Raw genomic sequence first — 15000 nt, 5'->3', positions numbered from 1 at the left:
AAACATGGTTCAGTATGATGTCATCTGATCTAAGTGCTGAGTGATTGATGGCTTTCATCAGGCATACAACTTAGAGCTTGGCCTGTTGTTCAATCGTCTCTCTCTTGATGATCAGTTTTTTGCTGAGTCAGAGAATCTTCATTGACCCATTTGCTCCTGGCGCTGGTGATGTGGTTCTGGCCAACCCCAGCCTTGCTGCTTTGTGCTTCTTTTTACGGAGGAATGGCTTTCATTAAGCCTGATAGATGAAGTACTTCTGGGATGTTTGTCTTGGCAGCTCCCTCCACCTCTGCACAGGACCCATGCAGGTCTGTCAGAGTGAGATTCCTGATCGCCTCTTTGATTTTCTGGTTGTTGAGCCTGGCCGGATGACAAACTTTCTAAAGACATCTGGTGTTCTTCAGTTTTGAAATGGGAAATGTTCTCTGGAAATGCTTTTGTCTTTGCATTTGCCCTGATCTTTACTTTGAATCAGTTTGATTCCAGAAAACTAGAGAGAAGTCCTTGAACTTCATTGCTTATATATTGGTGTGATCTACACTGTCGATAGTGTTGTTTTTCCTATCACATTATTGAGAAATTAAAAAGTTAATCAATGCAATCATGGTGCATGTTTTATGGGCTTATTTAGTCAATTAGATGTTTGTAAAAAATATGCACAGCATGGATTCATTGCTACTGCTTATCCTGAATGTTATGTTGTGAATAGGAAATGTGTGATTTATTTATTAGATCTCTTAATACATCTTTGCTACAAATAATTTGAGTTGAGATGGTGTGTAACTGCTGGGTGATGATATGTTTATACTCTGGTACTCTCCCCAGTTCCAGCCAAGTCTACCGGCTCACCAGGCTCCCTGCAGCGTTCCCGTAGCGACGTGGACGTTACCGCGGCAGCCGGGGCAGCGGCTCGCCAGAAGGGAGGGGCATCCCGGACGCCCGTAGGCTCCTATGCATCACTAGGTAGGCCAGCTCCCCTCTTTCCCCAGTACTGTTCAATATGGGTGTGCTTGGGTGAGCCCCAAATGTGGAAGGGTGTATATAGACAGCAGTGTTATAATACAAAAACAGCAGCAGTAAGTAAACAAAAGGTTTTTGCCGTGTTGCTTATTGATTATGTTTTTCTTTCCTTATTACCATTTTAAAGGTATTTAGTGGCAGTTCTGTTTGTGATGCCCTTTACAGTCACGATCATCTCAGGGTCTTTTATGGAATCAAGGCCTACATTTTCCACAGGCAGGCACATAGGCAGCAGCATAGAAAAGAAGCGCCTGTCTTGGGGCCAAGAGTGAGGCAGAGTCAGGAAAGGGGGGAGGGTGGGGGTCAGGAGGAAGAGAGAAGAAGTGACAGGAAGAAAGTGATGGAGGTGCAGAGGAGACTGAAACATCTGGTTCTGTCCGTGTACTTGGCCTAATCCTCTGTGCCTGTGCCCTTGCGGACACACTTCTCTCTTACCCTTCAGTCTGCAGACGTGCTCTTGTTTGTCTTGCTCTCACCGTGCATGATTGATGCACAAAACTGGTCCAAAAAGTTTCTCTCCTTGGTTCAGCTCACCCAGGTAATGTCTGGGCATTGCACTAGGGTGCTGACAGGATCCAGAGAGTGTCTGGAGTTCAACTCCATTGTGGAAAGGGACCTGTATGAGTGCTTTGAGAGAGCGAGTGCTTGCGTGATGCATGTGTGTGGAGCCTGAGTGTTTTTCTGGGTCTTTTAACTCCTCTACTCCTCTCCTTTACTCTTCTTTCTGGCCTGAAAGATGATGCCACTGATAAGATGGATGGTAAGATCATGTCGTTTCTCTCTGTCTCTGTAACTTCATCTGGATCTTCATGGTCGTGGTTGGAATGCTATACTATTTTGTTGACTCCCTGTTCCCTATATAGAAGAATCTATCAATATAGGGATTTCTATGGAAATAGGGAATATCTGTATCATAACAATACTTAAATACCTGTTTTTACAGTGCATACATTTATGGCTTACTCAAAGCATGTTGAATGTAATGTTAAACCAAAATAAATGGTAATAGATAATAAATACAAATAATTTTAGGTGTTCATAGACATGCTTTTAATAGTTGTAAAGGCATTCTTGTTTTTCTTCAGTCAACTCCCCATACAATGGGGAAATTCCCATGTACATTGTCGGTACAATTTGCAATGCATTGTGGGTATACATAGTGTATTAATGTATCTGATCAAGTCATAGCTGTGAATTTAAAAAGACTGCATACACTATGTAGAAATGCAATGCACTGTGGGTATACATAGTGTATTAATGTATCTGATCAAGTCATAGCTGTGAATTTAAAAAGACTGCATGCACTATGTAGAAATGCATGTTGTATTGTACTAGGGAGGGATTCCAACCACAGGCCATGGTAGTGCTGACATCCTGATCCCTGTCTTCTCTCTGCTCATTCTCTCCCATCCATCTCCTTCATCTACTCATCTGGCCATTTCCTCTCTGACCTCTCACAGCCGTGCATCTGGCTTTCAGCTTATGTGTGTTGTGCCGACTGTCCAGATGTGGGACTGGACATCTGGGTCTGTTAGGGGTTTACATATAGACCCTTTCAAGAGAGTTCCATTATCAGCATCATAGTTGGCCCCACAAGACTTCCTTTTTAACATTCCATATGTTATCTTAATGCAGAGGAAGTAGATTGGGGCCCAAATAGAACGTTCAAGCATTGTTTTTGTTTTTATTGTTGAAAGGGTCCATAAGGCCTAACTACATTTTTGTTTTTGTCCCCCAGGGGCCTTCCGAACAAAGCAAGTATTGTCCACAGCAAACAGTGTCCAGACCGACTCGAGGGGACGCAGCCGAACAAAGATGGTGTCACAGTCTCAACGTAAGTGTGTCTGACCAGAAGTGCAGCTGTGTGTTTGATTGAGTGAGCTGTAGTGCTGGGGTGTAATCTTCCACTCCTCAACTCTTTCTGTGCCTTAGGTTCAGATGATTCAGATTGTACACCAGGTACCTGCTTGTGAGGATGCATGTGTGTGTGAGTGTGTGTCTGTGTGAGTGTGTGTGTGTGTGTGTGTGTGTGTGTGTGTGTGTTCATTTCCTTGCATGCCTTGCGTGTTTACTTCATCGGGGTGTGTCACCATAGAGTCCATTTCTGTCTGAACCAAAGCCTTCAAGTTTATCACATACACAGTTCCACATAAATTCAGCTGTGTACATGTTCTGTGTGGTGTGTGTGGGTTTGTGTCTTTGGGTGGGGATTGGGTTCTGTACAGAGTGCTGAGCAAACTGGATATAGGCTTACTTGAGGAGGTTGATTTTGACCTCCACGCGGCCCACCTGAACACTGAGGGTGACCTTTGACCCCCAGACCCTAAATCCTTGTCCAGGCCCAGCGCTGCTGGAGAGAGGGGGGTCCGTGTGACCATGTGTTAGCTGGTGTGCTGAGTCGGTGTGCAGCTTGGCTTCTCCTGTGTGGTCAGAATGTGCTGCTCTTCTGTGTCATCATCATCATAATCAGCCTACATCAGCCTCCACTCTGTCAACACAGTGTTTGTTTACCTGTTGTGAATAAACTCATCATTGCCATTCGCCTTTTAATCTGCTGCTCCTGTGAACTCGGCTCTTAAATTACGGGCCGTACTGCCCAACTGAAATCCTACCCTCTTGTTGGCTCAGGATCACAATCAGCCAATCCAGTTGGGGGTAAGCACTTCCTCGTGTCTCATACATGTTCCTTCTCTTAGTTTTCCCTCTTTTTTTTGTGGGCTCCACCATTTCCTCTCTAAGTGGTGTTAGCACACACCAAGTGTGTTCACTGTTCTGGAATTGAGCTAGTAGGTGTTGTGAGTGTTGGAATGTGGGAATGTGGTAGTTGTAGTTTATTTCTCATCAACATAGTCGGACTTGTTATAGGCTTTAGTACACTACCTGTTTGTGATAGCTGGTATTTTTGCTAATTTGTTTCTGACTGTCCTAAAGTCAGATTTTGTTAAATGTTGCCACATCACTGGAACATTTATATAACTGAAACTCTGTGTGTGTGTTTGTGTGTGTGTGTGTGTGTGTTCGTTGGTGTCTGTGTGGTGTTTTAGTTAGCTGTACAGACATAGCTTTTCGGAAATACTGAATTGATTTGTTCTGGCACAGTAAATTTATCATACAACAGACAGAAAGTGTTCAGCTCTCAGAAGTAATTGAATGATTACCGTGTAAATGTATTTTATTGGGGAGGAAAGCATGTTTACGTTGACAAAATAAAATCCTTTGTTCAAAAGTACAGAAGTAGTGATGCTGATGGGGAACATTTAGTCTGGAAACTAGGCGTTTAATGGCATGAAGCCAATAGGCCTACTGTGCACTGGCGAGGGTATGCCATCTGGTGGCAGTAGCTTGATCTACCATGGATCACTCTCAGTTGTAAGGACAGAGAATATAAATACGACGGATAAGAGCACAATCTGAACAATTAGATATTGAAAAGGAACACAGAGGAAGAAGGGATTCACAGATGACCCAAAACATTATGACCACTTTCCAAATATTCTGGTGGTCCTCTGTATGCCACCAGAACATCTCTAACCTGCTGTGGCATGGATTCTACAAGACCTCTGAGGGTGCTCTGGAGATGCTCACAGATCTTTTATGTTCTATAAGTTATGATGTGGAGTTGACATGGATTGGACTTGCACCACATCGCTGAGATGTTTGATGGGATCGAGAGCTGGAGAATTTGGAGGCCAGGGCAACATCTTCATCTCTTTCTATTTCTTGGACCATTAGTGGACACACAGTGTGTGTTTTTGGCAAGATGCCTTATTCCAAAAGGGGCCACTATCTTTAGGGAAAACGCACAACAATGCATTGATTTAGGGTTAATAGACACCAACAAGAAGTTCTGTACCAAAGGTTTCCCAGCAGAACAGTGTCTAGAGGATCATACTCCTTCCTGTGACTCCTTCTACATGTTCTTCTGACAATGCATCTCCTGGGTAAACCATGTACACGTACCAGGCTGCACATTTCCTGTAGAAAACGACTCATCTGACCAAGCGACCTTCTTCCATTGCTCCAGACCAGTGCAAATGCTCTCCTTCCCAATGGCGGTGCTCTCTCTGGTGGATATGGGCAGGCGTGGGCAACCCCCCACCCCAGACTAACCTGCTTCATTAACAACAGAGTGCAAAGCACCTCATGTTGTAAGAGGTTCCTCCTGTAGCGATTATTAGAATCTTTCTGCTCTTCTGTTGGATCGACTACATGCCAAGTGAACCAGACACCCTGACAGTGATCCCACCTTGGGCTTTTGTGAGGTAGTCGGTACTGCTGAAGCCTGGCAGTTTCGGCATATCAACTCCAGGAGCACACTGTTATTTATTGTCTAATATATCCCAGGCCTTGAAAATCTCCGTTGTCAATTAAGGGTATTTTCTTTGATTGAAGCGTAATGTTTTGGCCCATCAGTGTAAACGAAGACCACTTGCTAAATTGGGATAACCATTGTTTCCCAAGTTGAAATGTTTTTATGATGAAAAAATAAAATACAGACACAAATATTCAACATTTCTTCCCCAGGGTAGTTACACAACAGGATAGTGTGCCATCACAAGATATTGAACTTTGGTTGAGAAGATTGTTATGTGTGTGTGTGTGTTTTACATTTTCACGTCTGTGTTTGTGTTCGTATGTCTTTGTGGTTGTGTGTGTGCTCTGCTGACGTCCATCTCTCCCCTGCAGCGGGGTCTCGCTCAGGCTCTCCTGGCCGAGTGCTAAACAGCACAGCTCTGAGCATGCTCAGTACGGCCCCCCGCAGCATTGGGACCGGGCCACAGCGACGCAGTCGGATACCACGGAGCCAGGGAGCTAGTCGAGACAACAGCCCCACACGCCTGTCTGTGGGTAAGAAAACATTTACATCCACACACATGTACACACTCTTACGTGGGACGCCACACACATGTACACACTCTTACGAGGGACGCCACACACATGTACACACTCTTACGAGGGACGCGACAGAGATGTACAATGGCCATGAACTTGGAAACACCAACATCTATCTATTTGCATACCTACGTAAAGTACTTAGTATACTACTCATTTTTTGATATCTGATTTTTAGGTGTCTAAGCAGGACACGATTAATTGCCTCTAAATTGCCGCTGATTTTACTTCCATTCAGTTGTTTTTGTTGTAATCTCTAAATCAACAACTTTCCTACTTTTTCAGCTCCATCCAGTCTCACTCACATCTACAATGGAGCCAAAGGAGGTAAAAACTCAGTCCTCTACATTCCCAGCTTTTTTCCTTTGTTGGAATAGGAATGTATTACTCAAGCCTTTCCTGTCTGGCTCACAGTTGCACCCGTCTGATATTACCCCTCCACCCCCCCCCTCTTTCTTCTCTCACTCCCGTAGCCCGGGGCAGCCGAATCCCACGGCCCAGCGTGAGTCAGGGGTGCAGTCGGGAGGCGAGTCGCGAGAGCAGTCGAGACGCCAGCCCTGTGCGGTCCTTCACCCCTCTCGGTGAGTAACACGGCTCACACCACGTCCTAACATAGAAAGCGCCTGAGCTGGCCTGGGAAGAGCCCGGTCACACCTCCATTTCTGACTAGTAATGTAACAGCTGCTGATTTCATTTTGGTTTGCAACGGTGACATGCCAGTGGGAATTCATAGATCTCAAGCTAAATGATATAGATAATTCTGATGAAGTTTCTTTTGGATTCTGCCCATGCTGTAACAACAGATGCTAGCTGGAGAATAGTGCATGTTATATAAAGGTAAAACAGGACTGTCACCATGAAGAGCTATGTGTTGGGAATGCTACCTGTTAGCGACTATAATGGCACAAATGTCCCGTCTTGACCTACTAGCGCCTTTGGTTATTAGCCTCGCCTATCTGGCAGTAGTGTTGCTCGATGAGACCCAGGGGGATCCATATCACAGTAAAAATACAAAGAAGTCTCCCACAATATACAATGTCTAGCATACAGAATTTTTTGCTGATGGTTCCACAGTCTGGAAGAAAATTTGACGAACTGCGTACAAGTAGTCTGCTGGTCAGCATGGGGGAAAAATGCCAACTGGATGAAACAGGATCCCAAAATGGAGCTGTTATATGCCGAATCGACAATACATTTCTCCACAATATGTCTTTTTTAATTTGATTTATTCCCAGTGTGTGACTTCTGCTTAGAGAATCTAGTTTTACACAGATAAGTTTTACACTGATGGCGTTCATTTTTGGCAACTGTCAATATGAAGAAATACCTGCTGCGCGGAGGAGCGGCCGATATGTCTCGCACCACGGATACTCATGAGTGACCACTTCTCTGCTTGCGCTTGCATGTCTCTTGCCTGGACCTTCAGACAACTTGCTGATGCTTGTTGCTGTCAAGTCAGTGGAGTGCTGTCTGTGCTTTTACACAGTACTGTTTATGTAGTGCTCTGTTGACTGGACTTCATTAAAGCATCAAGCAGCATTGATTTAGAGGTGGGCAGTTAATGGAGAATTTACCAATAATCATTACTGACTTCTTACTGTCCAAAATTCTTCTTTTGGGGATGAATTTGGTGTGTGTGTAGGAGTTTTTTTTTTTTTGGAATGCTCACAGGGTCATTTGGCACAAATGATACCGTAATCATTCCAATACGAGTCAAATGATCATGCATTTGTAATAGTCAACATGCATCTGTGAAATTATTATTTTAGGTCCTCCTCTTCCAGCACAATTCGTATTGATTTTCTTGTAACCACTTAGCTGTAAGAGCATGATGACTTCCATGATGACTTCCTGCCTATTAAAGATGCATGTCTCTGTAATGTAAAACCGCGTGCCTGTGTGTGTGTGTGTGTGCCTGTGTGTGTGTGTGCCTGCCTGTGTGTGTGTGTGTGTGTGTGTGTGTGTGTGCCTTTGTATGAGTGAACGGAAGAGAGAATTGAGAGTTGTGGGTAGTTGTTTTGTGAAACACTGCTTGTTTACGACTGTCTCTGTAGGTCCCATGCTACTCGAGTCAGGGGGAAGAAACAGAACTGGACTCTAAATGGCATTAGTTGGTATAAGTGGGTGTTGGTGTGCACTCGGGTACTCACAATGGGTCTGGGCACGAGGTTTGAGGTAGAGGGTCTGTCTCCTTGCTCTTTGCCTGTCGCCGTGGCTCTAACCCTGCGCTGTGTGTGTGTATATGTGTGTACGTGTGTGTGTGTGTGTGTGTTACAGCATCGCGACACTACTCTCGCTCCACTGGTGCGCTCCATGTTGCCGAAGCCTTTGGGGCAGCAGGTGATCTCCAGTCTCTACTTCGCTCCCTCGCTCTCATGTTGAATTCCCATTTCATTCATTTGGTCTCCATTCAGCTCTCAGCGGACATTTTCTTTGGTCATCACATTGCCCGTCAGAATTTTTAATATCATTTAGCGGTCAGGTGAAGGCAGGATGTCGAAAGGAAAGGAATGAATTCTGAAATGCCTACGCATGCAGGCTAACGCAAACATTTACTGACCCCACACATGGACAGATCTCCCTTCACCTGATAACCGTGTCACGGCTCATTTCACAAGTTCATTTTTGTGTTGTTCCTTTTCAAAACTCCTTTTGTTCTGTTCATTCTATATTTCATTCATTTTGCAAGGTAAGTTTCATCCAGCCATTAAGGTATTTTCGGAAACATTTATTTTATATGATATGACTAGCATATGGGTGCATACGGTTATATAAGTTGTGCTGATGGTGTCCAGTAGGATTATTGATATACTGAGATGTTTCGTGTAATAATTACTACACTATTAAGTTTAATTTCATTTTGATTTCATTGTTTCACCAGTGATAAGATTAAGTCTACATTCTGGTGTGAAGTGATGTGATTGGTATACCTCACACCTCCAGTTTAGCCTTAGTTTAGGTGGTGGATGATTCTTGTGCTTACATTGTGTTTTGTGTATGTGTTCTTGGAAGGCTCTGCTTTGGGGATATCACAGTCTAGTCGTCTGTCGTCGTCTGTGAGTGCCATGAGAGTTTTAAACACTGGATCGGATGTGGAGGAGGCTCTGGCTGATGCTTTGGTAACACACACACACAGACACACACACACACACATGACTCACATATGCTTTCACATACACGTATTGATATGTGGTCATAATAATTATTGCTTTTTATTCACAACTTATTCGCTCTGTGTTTATAATCCTCTCTTCACCTTGTGCTAACAGCCAAAACCTTTATCTGTACGTAGCTGTGTCTTACTCTTACTCTGTACTCTTGCTGTCTTAATGCTGCCAGTTATTAGGAGACATGAGGAGCAAGGTGGGTCAAACATGCATCACTCGCCTTCTCTCTCTCTCTCTCTCTCTCTCTCTCTCTCTCTCTCTCTCTCTCTCTCTCTCTCTCTCTCTCTCTCTCTCTCACACTCTCTCTCTTCCTTTCTTTCTTTATGCTTGTGTAGCAGAGTCTTAACTCAGCTGCTGCTCTCTATTGCTCAGTGTGTACTCATGTTGGGTGTGTGCATGTCTATGGATGGTTTCTGTGTGTGTCTGTCCCTCTGCAGAAGAAACCCGCGCGACGACGCTACGAGACGTACGGGATGTACTCCGACGACGACGCCAACAGCGACGCGTCCAGCGCGTGCTCCGAGCGCTCCTACTCGTCTCGGAACGGCAGCAGCATCCCCACGTACATGCGGCAGACGGAGGATGTGGCCGAGGTGCTGAACCGCTGCGCCTCGGCCAACTGGAGCGAGAGGAAGGAGGGGCTCATGGGTCTCCAGACACTGCTGAAGAACCAGCGGACGCTCAGGTGCGCGCACACACACACACACACACACTCACTCACTGCACGGCTTGCATGTAGTTTTTTTTGGGGGGGGGGATTCACACAGTGCATGTGCATGTCTTTGTAATCGTGTGTGCTTATTTATGGGGGGGAAAACCTGGACCGTTTGTACTGGAGTGCTGGAGTACTTGTAGTTTGTCTGGACATACGTAAGATGGAAGATCATGGCGACGTGATCTACGTGATTGGTGGGATGAAGGGGGTCATCCATAAATCTGTTTTGCAATATAGGCAACCTTTTTGATCACTACGTGTTTGAAGCATGAACCAAATAGTAATTTCTTGTTTTGTTTTGTTTTTTTAGCATAAAAGCATATTTATCCTCTTAAACACGTGTTGTTTGTGTCTGTCTCCTTGCAGTCGTGTGGAACTGAAGAGGTTATGTGAGATTTTCACGAGAATGTTCGCTGACCCTCACAGCAAGGTATTACCGGCACGCCATGAAAAAGAAAAGGAAAACCACTCACTCACTACGTTCACACACTCACCTGCTCGCACGTCTGATCTAAAAAAAAAAAAAAAAAAAACACCTTGTAGTGGATTCTGCCGAAACCAAAGCCTGCGCACTCGCTCAAATGTGACACTCACCAACACCCACCAGGCATGTACACACACTAATCCTGGTGTTGGGGATGGGCAATGGCATGCCAGGGGCACCTCTTTGGCCGGTTCTAGCACAACAAACTACTTCCGCTTCTGCAGTTGCGCACTTCTTTCACTGTCACACACAGATATTTCTTTCTTTCTGCCCCACAGATGCACTGGGCTGAGTTTGACACATAAGCATGTTTAACTGGTCACCCACCCTCAAGATAATCTATCTTTACGTATAATTGAATATCGTTGAACCTATAACATCTATATCTTAAGCTGCTCTTTTCTCTTGGTTGCATTACTGTGTCTGCGATTTGATGAAATGTTAGCATGTACTATGCGCTAACCAGCAGAAACAGTGATTTGACAAAAAGGAAGATGTGTACATTAGAATGTACTGTTTAGTTGCCAGATGACTGAAACAGTGTAATTTTTGACAAGGTTGCTGTTTCAGTTCATTCTGACATTTTGGCACATTTAGACAGCTTAACTTGCTTGTATGATTCTTGCTTGTATGAATATTGATTTGTTTTGGATTTTCCAATCACCAACCAAATTTACATTTTTGTAATCTATTAGACAGTTTTGTGATGTCACATTGCTCTAGCGATCTAAACAAGATGAAAAGAATCAGCAGCTCACATCAGCTTATCATTGATCTACATATGACCATATGTACTGTAATGTGTGTTGATTTCTTGCAGTCTTTGGAGACCTGGTTGTATATAACTAGCTTTAAATTGAGCTAAATTCAGAATGACTGAAGAATTTGCTGGTACTTGTTTTGTTTGTTTGTTGGTGCCCTCATCAAGGGTTTGCGTTTTGTTTGGAGATGTTGCTGATCGGATCATAAATGGCCGCAGCAACAAAGAGGATTGACTGAAGAATTTGTTGGTATTTGCGGGTGCCCACATCAAGGATTGTGGTTTGTCTGGTTATTTTGCTGATCCGATCATAAATGGCCGCAGCAACAAAGAGGAATGACTGAAGAAGTTGTTTGTGTTTGTGGGACCCAGCATCAAGAATGTGTGGTTTGTCTGGTTATTTTGCTGATCGGATCATAAATGGCCACAGCATCAAAGAGGAATGACCGAAGAATTTGTTTGTATTTATTGGTATAGAACCCATCATGAATGTAAAGGGCGGTGGGTCTGGGACGCCAGACACCACTGTTGAGACCTCTGGAGGTGTCGTGGGCCTAATTCAACAAAACACTGAAGAAGGAAGGTGCCTGCTTGATAACCCCAGTGAAATGCTCTCGAAGGCTGCTCTGTTGGCGATCTTTTTTGCCCACAAAGGTTGCTTATTGGTTGGTTATTTTGTTGGATGGTAAATAGGTTGCTTATTGGTTGGTTATTTTGTTGGGTGGTAAATAGGTTGCTTATTGGTTTGTTATTTTGTTGGATGGTAAATAGGTTGCTTATTGGTTGGTTATTTTGTTGGATGGTAAATAGGTTGCTTATTGGTTGGTTATTTTGTTGGATGGTAGATAGGCTTGGTTTGCTAATAGTTGGCTGCTGTGGGAAATCCCTACATGTAGCACTAGGACTTTGACACCTCTCTGTATATCTGAAAGTGTTTTATAAGTTATCCCTTACAGACCAGTATCAGATTACTATCACGTTTGCAGGGCTGTGTCTTTCTGCATTTAAGTCTTTAGGCAAGACCTTTGAGTGCCGTCATGTTGGGCTCATTAGCCAGATTTAAGACCACGCCCAAGGGATTTGTTTTTTGAGAGATGAGATTTGAGGTTTGGCTAAGTGGCTACAAGCTACATTTACAGAAAGCATGCAGCTCCACGTGCGCTAAAGTCTACATATTAACTTAATCATTTATGTTGTCTGTTACTGGCCATGCAAATGGTCTCCTGGGTTCCTCCCTCTGAGTTCCACCGTGATTGGATGATTATGAGCATCAGCTCTGTGATTGACAGGCATGGGTCCCGCCCTTTTTTCTGATTCACAGCGAGACGCCAGAGGCTTCGGCTCGGCAGAATCCATTATCAGTTCTGCCTCCTTCAAGGTACCACAAATACACAGTCAGCCATTCTGTGACACAGATATGCACAATCACACGTGCTTAGGCATCATTCTCACACTCCATCACTACTGTTGTCATTCAAACACATTTTGTTCTCATTATCACTTGCCACAAGACGAGAGATATCCCTGAAAGGGGAATTCCGGCATTTTTCGGAATTCCGGCAGCACAAGTACTATTGTTAGATGTCTTTAGGTACTTCTAATTAGGGACACAAAGATGAAAATCTGTTCAGTAATAATTGAGCAAGCGAAGTGAGCTTGCTAAGCAGGCTGGCTAAACGCCTGCAAAGCATTAAAATAGGCCATCTACTAAAATCAAACTGATGGCACACATCTATCAAGACGGGATCAGAATCCTCTCCATGTTTGCTGACATTTGTAATGGCATGTTGAGCTAGCTTGTTTACTGCTGAATAGATTTGTATTGCTTTGTCCCTAATGAAAGTGCTCAAAGACATCTTAGGAACATTAGGATCCCAGGTTACAAAATACCAGAATTCTCCTTTAAGCAGCACTTAATTGAAAGCCTTAAGTACACAATATACTGTTTACACAATGCATAACTCTGTGTCCTTCCACTTACCACAGACAAATCCCCCCCACCTGTACACACATACAAACCCCTGGAGATATGTGGATGTATTGCATGACCTAATAGATTAGTCCTGAGTCAGACATTTATCTCTCTTTCTTTCTGTCTCTGTCTCCCTCTCTCCCTCCATGCTTCCTCCCGATGAACCTATGAAGAGAGTAAGTTTGTCTCAAAACTTTTTCATAGACACACGTATATACATACACACGTGTAACATTTAAATATGAAATATGAGTAACTTTTTGGATAGACCAACTATAACCGTGTTTTATTATTATATTTTCATAAAATTATGATCTCTCAGGTTTGCTTTGTGTGTTTTTATGTACGTTAATTGTTTGTTTCTATGTATATACTTCTGTGGAGGTGATGGCAGTGTCCGACAATGTAAAAGTGGTGTGAGTATGGGTGTAACTGTTGTCTGCATCATCAGGTTTTCAGCATGTTTTTGGAGACGCTGGTGGACTTCATCGGGGTGCATAAGGACGACCTGCAGGACTGGCTGTTTGTGCTGCTCACTCAGCTGCTGAAGAAAATGGGCGCTGACCTCCTGGGGTCGGTCCAGGCCAAAGTGCAGAGGGCTTTGGATGTTACCAGGTGGGGGCACATTCTACACTTTGAAATCTCACTCACTTAGTCATATGGATGCAGAGGCATATGCCATTCTTAAGTCAACTGTACAGAATTAAATTCTTATTTTCTGATTGGACATTTACAAAATTATTAATTACATTTATTGAAAATGTATTCTTTATTTTCATGTACATAGATCAGGAGTGATAAATGTTGGGTACTGCTAGAAGAAAGCACTGTTGCGTCAATTTTTTCCTTCTATGATTTGTACTTTTTAAAGGAGCTGCAACAGTTAAAAAACTTAGAATAGATCCACTTGTGTACTAGTAAAGATATGGTAAAAGATCCTGTTGCCAGGAGGGATTTTTCTAGTCTTGTAAACAAACACACACAAATGGACAGACAGACACAGATGCTCCCATAGGATGCTCCAGATTATAATACCGTCTGCCCCCTACTGGGCATTAGGGAAATTAACCGAATGGACACATGATAAATTAGGCAAATGGGGTATGTGACAGCTGACTCATGTTAAGCCTATTTCAACATTATCCGTTATAAGTTTTCAGAAATGTGCCTTTAATCATGTGATGAAATACTCACCCAGTTCTCTGTTCTCTCTGTCTCATTCCTCTATAGAGAGTCATTCGCCAATGATCTTCAGTTTACCATCCTGATGCGGTTCACAGTTGACCAAACTCAGACTCCAAACCTGAAGGTATGTGGCTGTGTGTCTGCTGGGACACACAGGTGGGGAACTGGTGTGGGAATAGCTGGTGGAGAGGCTAGGTTCTTGGTAAGCCCCTTAAAGCCTCAGAAAAATATTTCAAGGTATTGCATCATATCCACTCTCACTGTCGCTTGTAACTGGAAGCCTGTTGAAACTCCGTAGCTGTCAGCTAGCATTTCAGCATCCCGTTTACTCCTCCCTTGCCAATGCTGAAATCTGATATAAAAATAGCTACTGAGGATTTCTTGATTGCACCCTGGACACATACTTCAAAAGTACTGCATTTTGCAGTCCATGTAAAAACAATACCAAGATCACTGTTAGAAACTATGTAGTTTTACTTGAGAACTGTCTCTATAATGTATAATGAAAATGGGTTGGAACAAAACATCTCCAGGAAGGACCCAGTTGGTAAGTATACAGGTGAGGATTTTTCTACTTAGTTATTCTAAGTGTTAGTTGCATTAAAGTGCTTTGAGTGGTAACCACAAGTGTGATCTTGTGTGTTGGAATCTGGAATTGTTAAGGAGATGCACATACTGTACTTCCAATAAGGGCTCTGCTGTTTATTTGTTGTAACACACCCACTGCTAATATAGCAGACCAGTGTGTTCAAAGCCTTTTACTGGGGCAAAACATACCTGAATTACATTTCCAGCATTAGAATT

The 15000-nt window shown here is 43.5% G+C and overlaps 1 protein-coding gene across 1 annotated transcript in view; it reads left to right on the top strand.

Annotated features, from left to right (window-relative positions):
* Positions 1-15000, top strand: part of clasp2 (cytoplasmic linker associated protein 2) — a 55710-nt gene that overhangs the window by 30847 nt on the left and 9863 nt on the right. The window contains 16 exon segments of the mRNA XM_048229898.1: positions 826-963; positions 1757-1780; positions 2759-2854; positions 2953-2979; positions 5707-5868; positions 6199-6240; positions 6387-6494; positions 8191-8253; positions 8926-9032; positions 9253-9276; positions 9518-9765; positions 10162-10225; positions 12361-12417; positions 13185-13187; positions 13463-13626; positions 14242-14320. Coding sequence (XP_048085855.1) covers positions 826-963; positions 1757-1780; positions 2759-2854; positions 2953-2979; positions 5707-5868; positions 6199-6240; positions 6387-6494; positions 8191-8253; positions 8926-9032; positions 9253-9276; positions 9518-9765; positions 10162-10225; positions 12361-12417; positions 13185-13187; positions 13463-13626; positions 14242-14320 — 1406 coding nt within the window.

Source organism: Alosa alosa, chromosome 20 (genome assembly GCF_017589495.1).
Source record: "Alosa alosa isolate M-15738 ecotype Scorff River chromosome 20, AALO_Geno_1.1, whole genome shotgun sequence".
Classification (NCBI taxonomy): domain Eukaryota; kingdom Metazoa; phylum Chordata; class Actinopteri; order Clupeiformes; family Clupeidae; genus Alosa; species Alosa alosa.
Note: the sequence above shows the minus strand (reverse complement) of the source record. Positions and strands in the feature narration are given on the sequence as shown.